Source organism: Juglans regia, chromosome 13 (assembly GCF_001411555.2).
Source record: "Juglans regia cultivar Chandler chromosome 13, Walnut 2.0, whole genome shotgun sequence".
NCBI lineage: Eukaryota > Viridiplantae > Streptophyta > Magnoliopsida > Fagales > Juglandaceae > Juglans > Juglans regia.
Genome location: NC_049913.1, coordinates 11,879,790 through 11,898,501, shown reverse-complemented (window position 1 = coordinate 11,898,501; position 18,712 = coordinate 11,879,790). Strand labels below are relative to the sequence as shown.

The following is an 18,712-nucleotide window of genomic DNA, read 5'->3' as shown; positions in this document are numbered from 1 at the left end:
ATTAATTTAATTCAATATAATTTTAAATTAAGTTTAACGTCTAAATGTTCAACTTTCAAATCATTAAATTCATTTCAATTCAAAATATTTTCCTTACACGTAAGGCCTATAATAGTCATTCTCAATCTGCTGAGACTATTCAAGTCTCAATCAGTGTTGTGTGGTGCCGGTGACTGTTGTTGGGTGCGGCTATACATTGTCTGCACGTACATCCATAATTGTTAGCAGTACATAAATACAAAAAAAATAAAAAGATGAAGACATGAGATCATGAGGCTCTTCTTTCTTTCTTCTTTTCTGGCGAGATCATGGGACTCTTTATCTTAAGTTGGGCTTGAAAATCCGATATGAGCTTGCAATTTTTTATCTCTTCCAACATATATGTGATACTTATAATTTATTATAGGTTTTCATGTCAATTGATATAAAAATAATACTCTTTTTCATTTTATCAACCTCTACCACATTTGTAACATGACACATTTTTAAGTAAATATATTGATAAAAAAGAAATATTTTAATCACAAAAAAATCTTATAGAAGTTAATTCATAGATTAATATAGTTTGATATGATACGTTAAATTGTAAAATTATTTTTATTATATAATAAATCTAATATATCATATCAAATCACGTCAATTTATAAATTTAATTTTATAAAATTTCTTTACGATTATAATATTTTTTTTAATATAAATAATTATACGAAATGTGTTATAAGAACACGATTGAAATGAAAGATATAAAATAAAAGAGTAGTATTCATTTTAAAACTATATCTATATAAATAATTTTAATTATATAATATATTTTGAGAAAGCAATTCAGTCGACTTTGTTTCTATTCAAAATTCATTTCAATTCATCTTAATTTATTATTATAATTTTTTTAAATTTTTATATAAAATATAATAAATAATTTAATTTTTATTTTATTATTTATAAATTATTTTAATCTATTTCAACTCATTTCTCAACCAAAATCACTCGAAAAGTATCATCGTGACATCGTTCTGGATTCCAAAACGCGTCTACGGGTACTACAATACGCCCGTCAGTACATGATAGCCTCCTTTAATATCTAGTCTTCGACTATTCCCCACCTGATTTCGAGATAAACATAAAATTATACAACTTACTCACTTCTGCAAATTATATTTTTTTAAAATTTTTAATACTTTTTTTTAAATTTTTTTTAAAGTTTATTATTTTTAAATTAATTTAATTCTTCTATTAATTATTTATATATTAAATATTTGATAAAAAATAAAAAAAAATTAAAACATATATACTAAGTAAAAATTGTGTGAATAAGAAGAGGTTGCGTGTAAAAATTAAACGCAATGAGTGAGACTTCTCTTCGGTGCTCGCAAGTCACAAGTTCCAGATCATTCCACAACCTTCCGGTTCCTGTGGCTGTGGGCGCACACCTCCTCCCCTACCTTTTTATATTCCCAATTCCGCCTCTTTTCATCTCCATTATTTAGCAGCTTCTGCTTACTCAAATCTCCCTCTCACGCTCTTCGAAATCTTGACTCTGTATTTTTGTTTTTTTGGGTTGTGGTTGTGTTCTTAATCCTATGGCTTCTGAGCCCGAGGTGTCGGATGTTTCTTCCGTGTTCGATAGGCTGGTGAGGAGCCGAGACCACTCTTTGTTCATACCCTTGATCCTGGGATTCACCAGCCCAGTAAGAGACTCACAAGCGCAGGAGCCCCCGGATCAAGAATCTGACGATGCACCCACAACCCCGCGCGACAGATTCATCCTCGTTAACCCCTTTACGCAAGGCATGGTGGTGATTGAAGGATCTACGAGCTTGGAGAACCTGCTGCGCGAAGCGGTTGTCAAGGATGCACAGCCACCGGCCTCGAAGGCTTCCATAGAGGCCATGCCAAACGTGGAGGTTGGTGAAGATGGTGGGGAGTGTGCTATATGCTTGGACGAGTGGGAGGTTGGTGGAGTGGCAAAGGAAATGCCCTGTAACCATAGATTCCACGGGAATTGCATAGAGAGGTGGCTGAGGATCCATGGGTCTTGCCCTGTTTGCAGGTATAAGATGCCTGTTGAGGAGGAGGAGGTGGGGAAGAAGAGGGACGAGGAAGGGAGAGAAAGCAGGAGGAGGATCGAGAGGGAGATTTGGATCAGTTTCTCTTTGAATAGTGGTAGGAGAAGTGGGGATTCCACTCAATCTCCGACCACTACTGATTCCGACGATTCTTCCTGAGTCCTAGACCTGATCATGGAACGGAGGTTTAGACAAATTTTGGGAAATTCTACAAGACTTTCTTTTCCCTCTTTTTTCCTCTGTTTCTTTTTGAGAAACAACGTGTACATGTGAAAAATTATAGCTTGATTGTGTTTTCCTTGGAGAAATAAAGGATTTCCATTTTATTTTCTAGTAGTTTTTTGTAATTATAACTGCAATTGTAAAAACAAACAGCAGCACCCATGATCAAACATATCTTAAACTTTAAATGGCATATTTGTCAAATGGTTAAGCCCAGCTAGATGCGACAGGAATCTATGAAGTTGTTGATTCATTCTATAAACTGATTTTTTTTTTATCATTGAATATATACTTTCGAGTTCTCAGTCATCTGATACAAACTAGAAGCCCTTCAGAGATCCTATCGGTTTTTCTGGGTACTAAATGCACAAGCATCTTCTCTTTCTTTGAGAATCCTGATCCCTTGGTATCTTCCTAGCATTAAGAGTGTGGCCATTGGATTTGTTCCTGGCGATTCCAGGAATGTTGAGCCGTCCACTACTCTCAATCCCTGGATCCCATAAACCCTGTAATCCTTGTCCACAACCGACCCAACTGTACAACCGCCATGAAAGTGATAAAAGGTCCTCACATTTTTCTTGCAAGATTTTCTCAGCTCCTCCTCACTAGACATGAGGTTATTTTTGTTCTCCTTCTCCAGGAACGTGGCGATTGAGTGAGACCCAGCAACTCGCTCAAGCAGTTTGCTCATCTTTACACATTCCTCCAAGTCCTTCTCCTTCGCTAGATAGTTGAATTGAACTGAAGGGTTTCTCCTGGGGTCTGTGCCATTTAATTCGAGCTTACCTTTTGATTCTGGGAATGCCAGTTTGGCAGCAACTGTCATTCTCGTTGCATTCAAACTTACAGGTATGATTCCTGCTTCAACTATGATGTTAAAGTCATCTGCTATACCTGCAACTTGGGGGGTGTCTGGTAGCCTCTTTTGTGGCTTATTGTCCACCAAGAGGGCGATGCCAGGGTTGTCTTTCATTGCCCATCCGACCCCTTTCAAGTCCAGCACAAGTGGGATGCTAAAGTTCCTCAGGTGTTCTTTAGGTCCAATCCCACTTAGTAATAAAATTTGGGGGCTGCCTAAAGCCCCTGCTGATAATATTACATCTCCCCATGAACTGGAATCATTATTTTGGTTGATATAAGCTTCGTGGGCTTGATCAGTACAGCCGTTGCTCTCGATGAACCTTATACCATATGCTCTGGTTTCGTTCCTATTTTCTACATCATTTGAAAAAAGTGAGCTTATAGAATGGGATATTCTATGATAGAATGCAAGCTAAATTTGCTACTCAATGCAAAAGATGAATAAAGATATCTTACGCACCCTATTACTAAGAACTATTTATAATAAACTCTCTTGCTTACCATTATGGAAGATGACATTCTTTACAGTTGCATTCAAAAGAACTGTTATATTTTTGGGATTTCCTGCCTTCAGAAGATCAGCTGAGGTGTGCCTTGTTCCAAATTGGTCAAAGACCGTCGCACCCACCTTTGTTCCCTCGATATGTTCCAAACTAAAACCATTGTAAGGCAGAATTCCTGCTTCAAGAAGGCCAAACTCAGCAACAATCTGCCACATGGTCAACTCAGGTATAAATACAATTCTAGATTCCACCCATTCATAAGCTTCTCTTACTAGTTCCTTATCCAACCCCACTTTTTCGATAAAATTCTCACTTGCTCTACTATAAAACCCAAAATTTATAGCCGATGATCCTCCAAGAACTCTTCCTCTGTGATTCATAATCCCATCCTTGGAGATGAAGCTTTGCGCTACCGATGTGTACTCATCTGTTTGGATCAACGCCAACCCGTAGTACTTCTTATCCAGTACCAACGGATTTCCATATGGTGAGCCACCTCGTTCCACCAATAGCACGGAGAATCTCTCGGACAAGGTTGCAGCTAGGGAGCAGCCAGCGGTGCCTCCCCCAACAACAATGTAATCAAAATGTTTGCCTGACACTTCTTTGACATCTGAAGTCATGTAGGGGAGTCCTTTTTCTACAGAGATGAAGAATGAGATCAAACTCCACTCAGTCAACTAGCATGAATTGAAAAATCAAGAAAACAATCGTGGGGAGTTCATACCTTGAGGCGGTGAAGAAGCTACGGACAAGTTAAATAGTAAGAACACAGATGCTATGAGAAGTCCGTGGCCATGAGTTGTTCGTGAAAGCTCCATGTTTTGTGTCTCCACGTCCCTAGATCAGAGGGCAGTATATATTGGCCTTGTGCGCAGGCAACATAATTACTCAGTCTCTTAGTGCTAAGGGATAAATTTATTGTAGATCCTTATGTTCAGTCATATTAAAGCATACGCATGGTTTGGACAATGATTCTGTTTTTGTTAGTTGGATAACTTATGATGTTGCTGCCATGATGATTTACAACCACATCTTAGCTTTTTACTTGGGATTTATGGTATAATATCATACCTAAATATACCCTACTTCACTGTCTGTTTGACAAGTGTAGGAAAAAGAATTCAAGATACTGTACTGGCTAGTGTTCGCACTGATTGACAGATTAGGTTAGAGAGATGAGACATGCAGGCACTGCAACAGAAAAGGTATACAACAAACATTGTTTAAGAATTTTACTTACAAACTATAATCACCCAAAACCCAAGCTTGAGTCCATTTTTGAAACCGTCATTAGTAGCTTTAATCCCACAAACGTCATCTGCAATATATATATACATATATATATTTATATATATATTGAAATTGCTACCATTTAGGGAGCTCTGCTTCTATTCATTTACGTCGACTTCTCTGCCAAGATGTTAAGTAACCTTCTACTTTTCCGATCATTAATTGAATAGTTTTCAAAGGCATATCTTTTTAGTTTTCTCTAACTCATGCCGTTTTAATTTTAGAGGAAGATAAAGAGCTTAAGTTATGGTTCTTGATAGGTTGAGTTACTTTGGCATATTCTATAAAGGGGTTAGTCCCTCTCTCCAGTCAAGCGAAGTCCATGTAACCAAATTAAAGATCAAGATGCCAATGCAGGCGCTTCCTTAATAGTTCTATTTATTCCAAGATGGCAGGAAACATGTTGGTATAGTTTTAATTGATTAATTTTCTTTATTTCACAACTTTAACTATTAATGCGTATCGTACAGTTCTACAAGTTTTGGATAAAATTATGAGGCAGAGATCTGTCCACAAAAATATATATTATAATACCTTTTTTTTTATATGAATATACTTAATATACTTTCAAAAGTTCTTGAGGGTCCTTACATGCAACAATATACAGTCTATAAACAAAGGATTAACTCTAAGAATTAAGTTTGCTGCGTAGACTATATGACTAAAACCGATCTGTATTATCAAGATTCCAACCGTTGCATAGTTCTATTCCCTTGATGTTCAAGTCTATTGCTTTTGGACCTGATTCAATGTCATGCTGATAGTGGCTGTTGAGATCCAGTTTCTCCAATAATCCAGATTTTCTCAGTGGATTACCACTTTTGTCTCTGAGGGTTGGTGATCTTTTAGAAACTGGTTGTTCTGCGCAAATACCATCAGAAATGGCACTTCCGCTTCTCTTCCTCCCACTTCCTTGATTGCTTGCATCAGTTCTCCTTGGCTTGTCTTCTGGGTGAAGATCCATTAACGAAAGTTCCAGAGCAGTTGTATTAGACATTTGGGGGTCACCACTGTCCTTCATCGGTCTCTTCTCTTCCTTTCTCCCCGAGCTTTCGGATGATGTCAAGGAGCTTTCCATGGAGCATATCGTGCCTCTAACTTGTTTCCTCTCCACGTCTTTTAGACTCAGATCTCCTGTTTCTGTTAATTCTGAGACCGAAGAGCTCGGGCAGCCAGTGTTGACCATTGATACTAACTGGGAGAGTTCAGCTTTTGCAAGTTCTACTCCCAGAGGAGAAGAATTATACCCAGAAAGTGTTTCCTGAGCTTTCTTCAGTACCGATTGTAAATACTTCCCTTGGGCTTCAATTCTCAGCTGCAGATGTCTCTGTACCTGGAAACAGAATTCTAATATAACCGGCATGTGTTGGTACATAAAACTCGAAATTAACATACTTGTAATGGAATTGGTTTATTGGTCCTACCTCAATCTGCTCATGCAGCTTCCTTTGTACTTCCATTTGCAATTGGAGAGCCTGAGCAATCTGCAAGTTTCTGAGAAACACAAAACTAAATCAATAGGAGCTTTTGGGGGGTTATTATCATTTTCCATCCAAATTATCAAACGATGTGATCAATCTCTAACTATTACTCGTTAATCTGGTTTTTGGTTGCATCACTGATGTCCCTACTCAAATGCCCATCGTTGGTCTTAATCTCTCTGTGATCTGCACCAATAACAAGAAAGATCAAAACCAAAATGAGAAGAAAATAATTGGCTATGATTGATTAATCGGAGGCACTCCAGTTACCTTCTTCCTTATTGTCAGTGCAGGATTCTGGCAGCTGGCTTTTCCCCAGCCTATATTTCTGCAACAGGAAACACAAAAATACAGTTTTAGAGTTCAGCTTTCCTATTTGGTTATATGAGAAACAAAGATTGATAGAATCATTGTGAAGAGAAAGTACCTGTAAATGACTCTTTAGGTGGTACAAAGTCAATCCAGGAATTCCCATCACCCTCATCAGACTCTTTGGTGTTGCCTCTGGTCATATAAAAGATATTAGAAAACTAGAGTGTAATCAGAATATTGTAACGGATAAACAAGCTTCTAGACTCACTGTCTGCCCCTCCAAGTTGATCCACTGCTTCCGTAAATCTCTGATGAAGTTCTGGAATCCATTTTAACCTGGGCTTTGCATCAGTGGACAAAACCAAATTCATGTTCTGATTTTGCATATTGCCAGTTTCTATTTTATGGATGAGATGAGAGTCAGAAAGAAAGCTGAAACATAAAAAATGGGTTTTGATTAGCTCTTGTGTGTCAATATGTGGCAGCTATAGTTCTCTTTATAATTTGGAGTTGCTGGCCTGTCCTATGTTCTCTCTCTCACTCCATATCTGGAAACATAAGTGGGGCTATGCTGGGGGAATATATGCCATGAGCTGTGGTTCTTCCTTTCTCCCATTTCTCATTTCATATCAACTTTTCTTTTTTATTATTTTTTTTTCTTTTTTCTTTGACTTGAAATAGGGGGAGAGAATCTCTCTGGTGCAGCAAAAACAGAGAAAGCAACACAGTTTAATTTGAGTCTTAAAAGGATAGAAAAGAGGAAAAAGTGTATGGTTTGTTTTTATCTTGCTGTTTTCCAATCTCTCTCTCTCTCTCTCTTTGTGCTTGATTCCCTACTGAATTAGGTAGCCCCACCATGATGAATAATGGGTGCAACTTTCCTGGCACTGTGAGAAGCTTTGAAGCAAAAGAAAAAATAAATTTGATGGGGATGCTGTAATGGATATTTCTTTTTGGTGACTGAAAGCGAAAACCAATTGGGTTATATCTTTCTTTTTTTTTTTAATTTTCTTTCGCCTTTTTAATTTTTTAATTTTTAATTTTTCTTTCCTGAGAAGAGTATGGTGTGATTGGCTGATTCTTTTTGTTCGTAGTAGGGATGGAGGAATCAAAGAATCTCACCTTAGATTTTAGGACCCAAACTTGCTCTATTTTTTCTTCAAAATATGTACTCTAGCGAAAGAGAATCAAATCAACCATCTTATTGAATTTGAAGGTGATGCTCCCACGTTATCACAACACAAGCACCATTTTTCTTTTCTTTTCTTTTCTGAAAATTGAACTCAAAAGTAGTCATTTATTTCTATGATTATCCTAAAACAGGGGAGGGAATCTCTGGCCCCCCTGAGTTCTATATACAGCCTGTCAATACGATTCCATTCATTGCTCGACTTGGATTTAACCCTCAGTTTTATATACAGACTGTCAGTACAGTACCACCCATTCCCAGCCTTGGCTTTAACGCAAGGCACTGATACCCCCCCAAAGGAGTGCAATTCCCAGACGGCTCCTTCCTCGCATATCATCCTGACTTAAATAATAAGATTTAATTAATAAAATTTAAAATTTATCTTTTAAATAAATAAAAAAACATTTTTTACTGCAAAGAACCGAACCCTGGTAGATTGCAAATGCAACGTATCTTTTACCGGGTTAAACGCTGTACCGACCCCTGTAACACTCCTATTTGATTAAACTTTAAAGCTACTAAATTTGCGTACTTTACTTGCAAGCTACTGTATGATTGAATTAAAAAATAGAGTTGGAGATACTTCTGATATTGTGATAAGTTCTAGCATTGTAACTAACAACCTGTTCTAACATTGGACCAACATCCCCTGGTCGTTGAAGCAGATTCATAATGAAAAAGAAAAAAAGAAAAAAAAAGAAGGTCCACATAATTTATGGGCTGCAAGCTTTTTCTTGTAAATATGAAAGCAAATCAGTAGCAGTCACACTAAGCATAAAAGTCCCATAAAGAAATATATTCCAAAGGGAGTGTTCGCTTTAATTCTGTAATCCATATCCAAGCGAAATGAAGAAAAGAAATTTTCACCAAGAAAAGAAAAGAAAAGAAGAAAAGAAAAAGGGAGGCCACAAATGGCCAACAACAAATCGTAAAAAGGCAATTGCATCAGATCGATCCTCAGATTTCTTGGGTTGCGTTCAAGAGTTTGATCACTGGAATCAAAATCCAATGATTGATCTTCAAGTGTTGCCATGTCAGCACCAAACATTCAGTTGGTCTGCAGCATTGATAACAATTTCCCAGGATTCAAAACTCAAGAAATTTTAGATACCAAAGAGAAATTAACCAGGAAACTAGATGAGAGACACGCTTTTAAATTTTAATTAATGAACAAAACTAGAAGACAAGTACAAATGGTTTTCTGGGTATTTGGGTATGTTATTACACAATTAATTATCCAAATAGCTTGACGGGTCATGCACATGTTAGTAAACTGTCAAGAAACATAACAGATTGACAAAGTCCCTTGATCAAAACTGTTACCATCACCATTTTCTCGGAAAAAACATAAATTGTAAGGCTATTCTCTTGATCAAACAAGAGGGTGGGCTCAGTTTCATGCTATAGGGGGATGGGGGGTTCTTCCTGAGCAAGCATCTGCTTCTTCTGTCCTGAACTATTTTTCCTTAGTGGCAAGCTCATAGTTCACATTCAAAGAAAGGAATATAATTATTGATGAGTTTTAATGGTGTGTGGCCCGAATGTTTGAAAAACAAGAAAAGAAAGGAAGAGTAATTGAAGTACCTTTCTCTTTAACCAGCTGCTGTACTTGAAGCTACTTTCTCACTTTAATATATTCCATAACAGGTAAAGGTGATTCTGGGATGATGCCAAATGGCCCCTGGTATTTTTTAGGTCAGTAGGAGAAGGTCCGGTGAATCCAAAGTCATTTAAACAAAGTTGCCTCATCAATTATTATTCTTTAAGGGACCCATTAGATGAGATCTCACGAATCCAAAAGCAGCGAAAGAAGATGAGAAGAGAAGAATATGGCCTCAGGAATCAGGAAAAGAGAAACAAAAGGAACTTGTCAGCATCTCACCAAAGAATAATTGAAATGGTAATTAATTGCAGAAATTTTATGTCAAACACAGTCACTGAAAATGACATAAGCATTATGTCACCAATCAATATACTTCTCCATCCATATAATCTGAGCAAGTGATCTAATTAGACTTTAAGGAAGGAAAGACTTAAGAGATGCTCTATTCAAATGACAGTTCAAATATAATTGTTACATGTCAATGCCTGGAAAAGCGGAAGAACACATAAAAGGAAAAACAAAATAAATGACTATTACCAATGGAGGCATCTACAGAACTAGACTCATCTCTCAATAACCTGGGTATGCCATCATTGTCCTGGGGGTGGGGTGGTGATACTTCAATGAACTGTTTGGATCTCCTTCGGAGTTTCTTCATTCATTATTCTTCTGTGAGGAGGGAGCCGGCCTAAGTCTAGAGGAAATTATTAACATCAAGTGAACATCAGAAAAGAAAAACCACAAGAAGAAAGAAAAAGCTGACAATTACAACAATTGTAAACAATAATATCCCATTAGCAAAATACCCACTCCTCTGGGTATGAAAAAGAGTTCCATTTTTTAAAGAAGATAAGAAAAAAGTAATGCTTTATATACAATATTGAAAAACTAATGTTATTTCATCTTAGGGAAACCTCTGTGAATCATGTCACCTTTCAAAGTTTAGGTAGAATGATACTCTAGCTTCAAAAGAAATGGCCCACATATCACCAAAATTCTATATTCAAATTGATGACCATTTGCTGTACCGAGCATAAGCAAAAATAAAATTTTCTAAATGATCCAGACCACCTCCAATCAAGATCCAAATATTATATTTGCCATGAAATGAAACATGAAGTCTAAAAGTTGCAGAAGTTTGAGAAATGAGAGTTTGTGGACAGTAATTCAACTTTCCAATAGTAGGACTTTTCACCAATATCTGTGTCTAATGGGTAACTGATGACGCAAGGTTTGAGGTTCATTTATGCCATACTCTATATAAGCTGTAAACAATAATAATCTAAGATATCACATGGCTTATGTGTGGTAGAGATGATTGGCAACTCCACCAAGACAGTAAATGTCAATTCCCCCATTAAGTGATGTCTCATTTCTAGAATCAAATGAAACACAACATCTTTGTCCAACACCCCACAACTTGATTGATGGAGACAAAATAGAATCATGCAGAAATATTCCCTTGAATAATTCAGGCAAGACTAACTCGTCCCTGATAAAATTCTACATACAACTCCAAATATTACTTCATTCTTGATATGACTCAATCCAAAAGAAAGCATGGCTCAGTTGCATAAAGAGGGACAGCTACAGGATCGTGGAATCACCAGCAAAGTAGAGGCGGCCTCAAGTCAATATGGAAATCTTACTGTCCAAGTCTTATTTATAACTTCTAATCACCACACTTCAAATTCGAAAGTGGTAAATGCTGTAAATAAAACTGCCGACACAGATGTGGTTGTTAGTTTTACTTTCCAAAGTTGGTTTCAGGTGCATGAAATGTCTCCTTCTTTCTGTGGATCATTGCCATGAAGGTCATCTTCACTGCTGCAATTTTATTTTCTTTGAAGAAAAAATTGATTGAAAAAAAGGGCAAGTGATAATGAAATAGTTGATTATCACTTTTCTTCAATTATATATAGAGTTAAATTCTCCCCCAAAAAATATATGCCACAATCTCATATATGCATATTATTATTATTGTTTTGAGATTTAAATTGTTTATTATATTTTGTGTGAGAATTTTGAAAAATTGTAATAATAAAATAAGATGAGGTGAGATGGTTTCTGTATCCAAACAAGCTGTCAATCGTATGATTAGTTCATCAATGAGGGCCTTTTTTCGCCATTCGTTCACAATACCATTTACTGGAATCCATTTAACTAGTCCAGTTTCAAGTCAGGCCTAAATGTTCAGCTCAGCAATGTGATAACCCACTCACTACTTCCAGGAAACTTTCACTGGCATTCAGCTCTGCCTTTCTAAACTTATAGGTGAACTTTTGTGTTTGGTTGTTGAACCAAACTTAATTCGTCTCAAACTAATCATTGATGAGACCCACTATTTTTTCAATTTCCCATAAAAAAAAGTTAAATTCATCTCAACCTATTTAGTACATTTCAACCTAAAAAGTTAAAATAAATCTCAAGCTAAAAATGTTAAAACCTATCTCAATGAGACCCACAAAATGCTATTATTCATAAGTTTACTCAACTCATCTCAACATCCAAACGCACCAATTTGCATTTGATAACAATAAATAAATAAAATATGTTTTTTATTTAGATCACAATAAATAAATTCACTGGCATTAAAACTTAAATTCACCTTAGATAATTGATAACAATAAATAAATACAATATGTTTTTTACCACACGCATGCAGAATTAGCTAGGGGTTGGATCAAGTGGTAAGAGCTTTGGTCTTGGTGGTATCCTCTCTCCAAAAGTCTAAGATTTGAATCCTTGGCTCAAATAATTTATAGCAGCCATAGGAGCCGTGGTGCACTTGCAAGAAACTTCTTGCCAAGAGTCTGTGTACCCTTGGGATTAGTCAGGACTCTGCCCCGGACACACGTGTCCATCTAAGAAAAAAAATCTTTATCAGAAGCGCAGAGGGAATCAGCAGAGATTGTGTTAGAAACAGACAAGGAAGATTCATCTTGAACTCAAGCTCTTAGGGTTCATAAACTGCACCATCCTAGAGTGACAGCCGATTAGTACTTCTCTCTTTAATTATATTTTGGGGTGGGGGTAGGGTTAGTTAGGATAGTTGATTAAGTTTAAAAATAATCGTAGTCTTACACAGCACCAAGAATAAGTGCTTCTATAGACTCATGAAATTAAACAATTAATGGTACTTAATTATGAATCTGTGTCCCGATTCATACTTCAAATGCGTGAACAGAAGCCCTTTGTGCATTTCTTGGTGATTTACTGCAACCACAATAGTAAATGATTACAGAACAAGTTCTGGGCTTTTATGAAAATATAAGGCACTAATCCATCAAACAGAACTAAAAACCCGATGTGCCTTGAATCTTCACGTCCAGAACTAAGGACCTTTTTCATCAATGTTAAGACGGATCATATATAGCTGTACTTATTTTCGTATGTTTACATAGATTAAAATAATTCTTCAGTACCTGGTGCCGATCATGCTAATTCTTCTTCTGGAGGTTCTTAAGCTTCTTCAGCCTCCAAAAGTTATTACCAACAAAACAGAAAACACCCGAAATTCACTACAGAAGATGGTATGAACTTCCAATTTGCAATTCCAATCTCCTTCTGCAGAATTACCTATAAAAAAAAAATGTCATTTCTATCATCCACGACCAAAGAAGGTGGAGGTTCTCAACTCATTGCAACTTACAAATCAGACTTCTTGCGCAGTACCTTTTTTTCGCCGGATATGACAACCAGCAAGATGAACAAAGGCAAGCCAATTGACGTAACAACATTCCAACGTACTAAGATATAGCTTGAAACTTCCCGATAACTATTAACGAAAAAAAGAAATATAAAAAAAAAAGGATAAACACTCGAACACAATTCAAACTTTCGTGGTATAAAGCGAAAATAAAAAAGACAATTGCAATCCGTATCACTATGCCAAACCTACAACATCATCCGAGTAAAAGACAATTTTTGTAAGAAGTCAGTAAAGGGTTGGTTAAAAGGACCTGTAAATGGAGACTTGGCTGGCTTTGCAGAAATAAGACAGAAGGCCAGATTTTTTTTTTTTTTTTTTGGGGGGGGGGGGGGGGGGGTCGGTGAAAGAAAAAAAAGATTTTGAGAGAAACCCAACAATGTAGGTCGATGAAAGGCCAGTTGGAATAGACAGATTGAAAACGATATAAATACGGAAGAGGAAGCAAGGGGAATTATCGAGTTCACGTGAGAGACAAAGGTTTCAAAAGCAGCTTGGTCGTGCAGGCCATAGCCAGTTGAGTGATTTCAAACGAAATAACCGACTCCTCTTTCTTTATTTTGCTGGCTCGGAAAGCAACACAAGATCACAAAAACAATGTAAACACGCAAATTTCCATGAAAATTTCTTCACTTGCAACAGGTCACCGGTGTTGTCTCGTCGTCCCGGCACGACGCCGAGACGCGCTGTGTCTGGTAGGCTGACGTGTAACGCACCCTTTTTGGTTCTTGTTGAGTGCACGCGCGACTAACTAACGTGTCTTTACAAACTTAGGCTGATAGCAAAATTCTCTAAACTCATTTCACCTAAACATATTATAAATATTATAAACACAAACATATTTCAAATTTCAAATTTTAATTTTTTATCTAATCATTACCTAATTGTAAAGGATGTGTCCCACCACCGGTCGTGATTGCTCACCTGCAAATCGTTGAGTGGGCGGCACAGCCTGCCTATGACCTCTCTGATGCTTAAGTCAGTAACGAGAAATAATAATTCAAGAATGCATAAAATCAACGAGATCTTACCTGTTGCTCATATATATAGGCATGAAGAATATAAGATTAGTACTGTAAACTGATTAACTTTGTACTATGCTCAGCCATTATAAGATTTATCTCTAATGTATCGGAATCACCTAATCACACGTGGTCTATATCCATAACATGAGATTTATCCTCTCCTAATAGGTTGTTGGCTAGGTGTTCGTTAAGTCAAACGACTCATTTGAGCCCTTTATGAGTGATGAGCCTTGGGCCTTAAGTTTGGGTCAGACCAATATTAACTACTCCAGTTATCCCGTTAATTCCTCTTGCATTTAAGCTTGGGGAATTCATAATGAAGGAATTATAAATATCTTGTTTCACTTAGTTGAGGATGCTTGAGACCCTAGACCAACCCGCTAGCGATTTGGGACAACCTATGGGCTACCTCGTTGGCCCATTTATTATTTTACTCGTTGTTTCAGCTTATCAAGAGGCAAGAATTTTAAACTTGGAGGAATGTGCGTACGTTACCCAGTAACTGTAACCACTTTCCTCAATCACTTCGTTTAGTCAGGTAATGATGATTTACATTTATTACCTTCATTTCGCTACTTTTTCTTATTCTTCATCTTTTTCTCAATTTTTTTCTTTCTTCTTTACGTTCTTGAAACCCCATTGTCTCGAATTCTTTACTTGCGACCCCAATCTTCTGCATTTTCCCTTTTCGTCTGCTTCTTTGCTACCCTCATGGCCCAACAAAATACATCTCGAACCCCTATTGTCTTGTAATCTTCTTCCGCTAAAGACGTTCCATATTTCGAAGGTTTCAAGTGGCACGCCACTCTCACTGCCAGAGACTTGTCTAATCTACGCAACACCTACGAGATCCCAGACTCCATACTCCTGAAACTCCCACGCCGTAGATGCGTCGACAAAGAAGGGTTTGCCGAGAAGGTTGCCCTTCCTGTCTGTGCCCTAACCCACAGTTTGAGATTTCCTTTTTGTAGCCCAATACGCTACATTCTTGATCTTCTTAGGCTAGCCCCTGCGTAGCTTCATTCTCACGTATGGCGGGTTCTTCTTTGTTCTTGTATTGTGTTTCGCTTGGTTTTGGAACCTGATAAGGAAGAATACCTAGATTTAACTGCTCGAGAGTTCTTGGCATTTTATTCTTTAAGAAGCTCTTTGGGTAACATTTGCAGCTTTCGGATTAGGAAACAACGGTTGGCTCGTTTTGAAAGTCGTCACTCAAATGCCAAACAATGGATGATAAAGTTTTTCTTGGTCTTGGGCGCCAGTTGGGAATTTCCTAACTCAGTGGCTATGCATCGGGAATTTCCAGTTAGGGCCACTTGGGGTAAAATTCCTGACGATAAAGGCCTAATGGCTTCTTTGGAAAACCTATCCGAATGGGAACAATCTCGTGTCGACATGGTTGCCACTTGGGCGAGTGAACATGAAGATGACCTTTGGACTGAGTATCTCTTGATGCCTGCAAATATTGACCATTTCTTGGTGATGCCTGACTCTTAAAGGTCAAAGTTTGCCTTTTCCAAAGCAAGGCCGTGGTGCCATCTCTCCCTACCAAGTCTCCCTCAAAGTCTACTCCAAAGGCTTTGAGGAAACATTCTCGCCAGCCTACTTCGGATACACCTTCTCCCATAGCAAAGAGGGGGCAATATGCACAGACGACGCCACCTCTCTCGTGTCTAACCAACCTTAAGGTACTTCTCTTTCTACCCCCCATCGCTCACCCACAGGGGCGCCTTCTCCAGGTCTTGATGACGTCAAGGTGATGGGTAAAGTCCTTTCTGACTTGGCTACAACATTTGAATTTGATCTTCTCTCCTAAAAGTTTTAATTGGAGTTTAGCCCCACATTCGAATTCCCTACATTCAGAGCCTCTGATTTGCCCAGGGAAGGCTGTGAGGTCAACATTGATATGGACGCCGCCTTCTCATTGAGTCTTATTGACCAGGTGGCCCTTGAGGGAAGTCAAGGTAGTGGAGATGATGCCCTAGGTGACCGTGATGTCTAGGGCTGTGAGAAAGGTGGCGACGTTTTTGTTTGTGAATAACTGGAGGAAGAAAGTGAAGACAAAGGTTCAACACCCCACTCTTTGCCTACTACCATCTCTGGAAGAGAGACCCCTCCACTTGACCTAGGGGTTGGTGGCGACCACGTTTAGATTCCTTCTCCCTCTTCTTCCTCTTTTGGAGATGACACCAGGTCTTTTTCCTTAGAGGAAGGTGTTCCTTTGGGTGGTCTCGCGAGTGAGGACATCAGTCTTGGGGAGGTTGGACTTGCTTTTACCCACAATGTTTTCCCAATGGGAGATTTGGCTAAGGCCCCTGAGATTGGAGTAGACTCACAGGGGGTGCCTCCTGAGGCTTTCCCCCTTGGTCCTTACTATAGGTATGAGGGGAGGTAAGATGGGGAGGTACTTCCACCTCCTCTAGTCCTGCTAAGAGATGAGGTCGTTAGCAGTAAGGCTAACCGACTAAGGAATTTTCTTTCTAGGGTAACTCTGACTCCACATCTCTTGTTTCTCTCTGCCATTTTTCAAAGACGATCGTTATTCTTGAGTTTTATCTTTGTAGGGTGTCGATGACTTGGCGGCCTGGATCATGGAAAATCGTGCTGATTTGGAGGATGAAGCCCGCTCTAGGCTTGTCTTTTCTTTTTACACCAAGAAAGAATTTGAGAGATGGAGAGGTGAGAGGGCGGTGTTGAAGATCCTACTTGAGCAAACGTATGGCTATGCACACTCTCTAATGGGTGACTTGGACAAGGTTTTTCACTTTCGCGATGAACTCTATCGTGCCAAGGAGGTGAGGGTTCGGGACAACTTCTCATTAGGACTGTTGGAGTCAGAGCGTGACTCTGCTAGAGCCCAACTTTCCCTTGCTCGGTGGGAGTTAGATTCGAAGCGGGGTCGTGTTCACTCTGAACTCTCTGCCCTCCAGGAAGAACTCAAGTCTGTCCACAAAGAGTTATCTAGTTCTCAGCAGCGCTGCACTGAACTCGAGTAGCAATTGTTGGCCTCAGAGGAGGGCAAGTAGATAGTTAATCTTGACCTCTCTGAGGCATGAGGCGCTTTAGAAGAGTTGACCAAACGACACAAGGAGTACATGAAAGTTCATGTTGACACAGCTGACGTCGGCGCGTTGCGTTAGGGATCGTGCTTTGACTTAGATCACATTTGTTGGCCAATCCCCACACTGACTTGAGGCATTTAGAATTAGGGATGTTCAAACCTGATGCAACCTCACGTCAATTTGTTGACGCCTTTGGTCTGGACGCCATGCCCGATGCCTTCGACAATCCTCACTTAACTCCACCTTCCGGCAATCCTAGTTCTTAGCTCTCTGTAAATGGTTATCTATCTGCTACACTTGTAACAACTTTTTGTAAACAATAGAAGTATTCTTGTATTTCCCTTTTGTAGTTGTGTACATTGAAAATATAAAGGCGGTTTTGACTTTTTCACGTTTCCCTTTGCTTTTATTTCGTGAGGCTCTTTCTTTCTACTCCATGCGTGGCTTATTGTTATATTTTGCTGTTGTCATCTTTCGCGCCCCTTTCCTTTGAACTGCGCACCTCTGTAATTGATGTTGATGTTTGAGGGCAGCATGGTCTAATGACCTCGACGTCCTTTTTGCTTGGTACCGCGAGTCTTTGTACTCACTATTGGTGTTTAAGGGTGGTGTGATTCGATGACCTCCGCGCCTTTTTTCCTTGGCACTGTAAGTCTTGTTACTCGTCATTGGTGTTTAAGGGCAGCATGATCTTATGACCTCTGCGCCACTTTTACTTGACTTCGCGAGTCTTTGTACTTGTCATTGGTGTTTAAGGGCAGTAAGGCCTGATGACCTCTGTGCCCTTTTTACTTGGCATCGCGAGTCTTTGTACTCGTCATTGGTGTTTAAGCGCGGCATGGTCTAATAACCTTTGCGCACTTTTTACTTGGCACCGTGAATCTTTATACTCATCATTGGTATTTAAGGACGGTGTGATTTGATGACCTCCGTGCTCATTTTCCTTGGTTATCCTTTAAGTGGTACGACCTATGCTGGTGGTTGGCTACTATGATGTATGGTCCTTCCTATCGAGGTCCAAGCTTGCCCTCTTCCTTGGTGGTGACTCCGCTTAGCTTCAGCACTAGATCCCCTACCTTGAATGTCCTAGGTCTGACTCTTTTTTTTTTTTTAAATAGTGTTCTGCCTTTTTCTTGTCAAGTTTCATCTTGACTTCAGCCGCGTCTCTCTCTTTCTCTAGGAGGTCGAGGTGCTCTTTTATAATTTCATCATTTTTGGGTGCCGAAAAATGGCCGGTCTTGTAACTAGGTAGATCGACTTCCACAAGGGGTACTGCTTCACTCTCGTATGCCAAGGTGAATGGGGTCTCCCCTGTGGGGGTCTTTACTATGGTCCTGTAGGCCCACAATATTCCTGGTAGCTCCTCCGCTCATTCCCATCTCTTGC

General features: G+C 38.8%; 3 protein-coding genes and 1 long non-coding RNA gene across 4 annotated transcripts; 1 reads left to right on the top strand and 3 right to left on the bottom strand.

The window, feature by feature from the left end:
* The first annotated feature begins 1,347 nt into the window (after positions 1 to 1,347).
* LOC108980863 (E3 ubiquitin-protein ligase MPSR1-like) lies at positions 1,348 to 2,399 on the top strand. The gene has a single exon (XM_018962131.2). It carries the CDS (start codon positions 1,581 to 1,583, stop codon positions 2,223 to 2,225), a length of 645 nt encoding a protein of 214 aa, XP_018817676.1. The 5' UTR covers positions 1,348 to 1,580; the 3' UTR covers positions 2,226 to 2,399.
* Positions 2,400 to 2,509: 110 nt separating this feature from the next.
* Positions 2,510 to 4,693, bottom strand: LOC108988776 ((R)-mandelonitrile lyase-like). Its single transcript, XM_018951888.2, has 3 exons — positions 4,380 to 4,693; positions 3,651 to 4,292; positions 2,510 to 3,503 (listed from the first exon to the last, which is right to left on the bottom strand). Exons 1-3 carry the CDS (start codon positions 4,471 to 4,473, stop codon positions 2,629 to 2,631), a joined length of 1,611 nt encoding a protein of 536 aa, XP_018807433.1. The 5' UTR covers positions 4,474 to 4,693; the 3' UTR covers positions 2,510 to 2,628.
* A 910-nt stretch (positions 4,694 to 5,603) lies between these two features.
* Positions 5,604 to 7,341, bottom strand: LOC108980862 (myb family transcription factor PHL8-like). The gene is made up of 6 exons (XM_018951889.2): positions 7,007 to 7,341; positions 6,854 to 6,930; positions 6,697 to 6,754; positions 6,537 to 6,612; positions 6,370 to 6,439; positions 5,604 to 6,278 (listed from the first exon to the last, which is right to left on the bottom strand). The coding sequence occupies exons 1-6, from the start codon at positions 7,122 to 7,124 to the stop codon at positions 5,607 to 5,609; spliced, it is 1,071 nt and encodes a 356-aa protein (XP_018807434.1). The 5' UTR covers positions 7,125 to 7,341; the 3' UTR covers positions 5,604 to 5,606.
* Positions 7,342 to 9,880: 2,539 nt separating this feature from the next.
* LOC108988779 lies at positions 9,881 to 13,300 on the bottom strand. Its single transcript, XR_004797961.1, has 4 exons — positions 13,206 to 13,300; positions 12,956 to 13,109; positions 12,183 to 12,394; positions 9,881 to 10,224 (listed from the first exon to the last, which is right to left on the bottom strand). It is a non-coding gene; the product is annotated as an uncharacterized LOC108988779 (long non-coding RNA).
* Between the last annotated feature and the right edge of the window lie 5,412 nt (positions 13,301 to 18,712).

Coding starts and splice junctions, on each gene's coding strand:
- LOC108980862 (XM_018951889.2), bottom strand. CDS start 7,124: ATGCAAAATCAGAACATGAATTTGGTTTTGTCCACTGATGCAAAGCCC. Junction 6,613..6,696: donor CACTGACAATAAGGAAGAAG/GTAACTGGAGTG, acceptor TTATTGGTGCAG/ATCACAGAGAGATTAAGACC. Junction 6,440..6,536: donor ACCAAAAACCAGATTAACGA/GTAATAGTTAGA, acceptor TGTGTTTCTCAG/AAACTTGCAGATTGCTCAGG.
- LOC108980863 (XM_018962131.2), top strand. CDS start 1,581: ATGGCTTCTGAGCCCGAGGTGTCGGATGTTTCTTCCGTGTTCGATAGG.
- LOC108988776 (XM_018951888.2), bottom strand. CDS start 4,473: ATGGAGCTTTCACGAACAACTCATGGCCACGGACTTCTCATAGCATCT. Junction 4,293..4,379: donor AGCTTCTTCACCGCCTCAAG/GTATGAACTCCC, acceptor TCATCTCTGTAG/AAAAAGGACTCCCCTACATG. Junction 3,504..3,650: donor GAATGTCATCTTCCATAATG/GTAAGCAAGAGA, acceptor CAAATGATGTAG/AAAATAGGAACGAAACCAGA.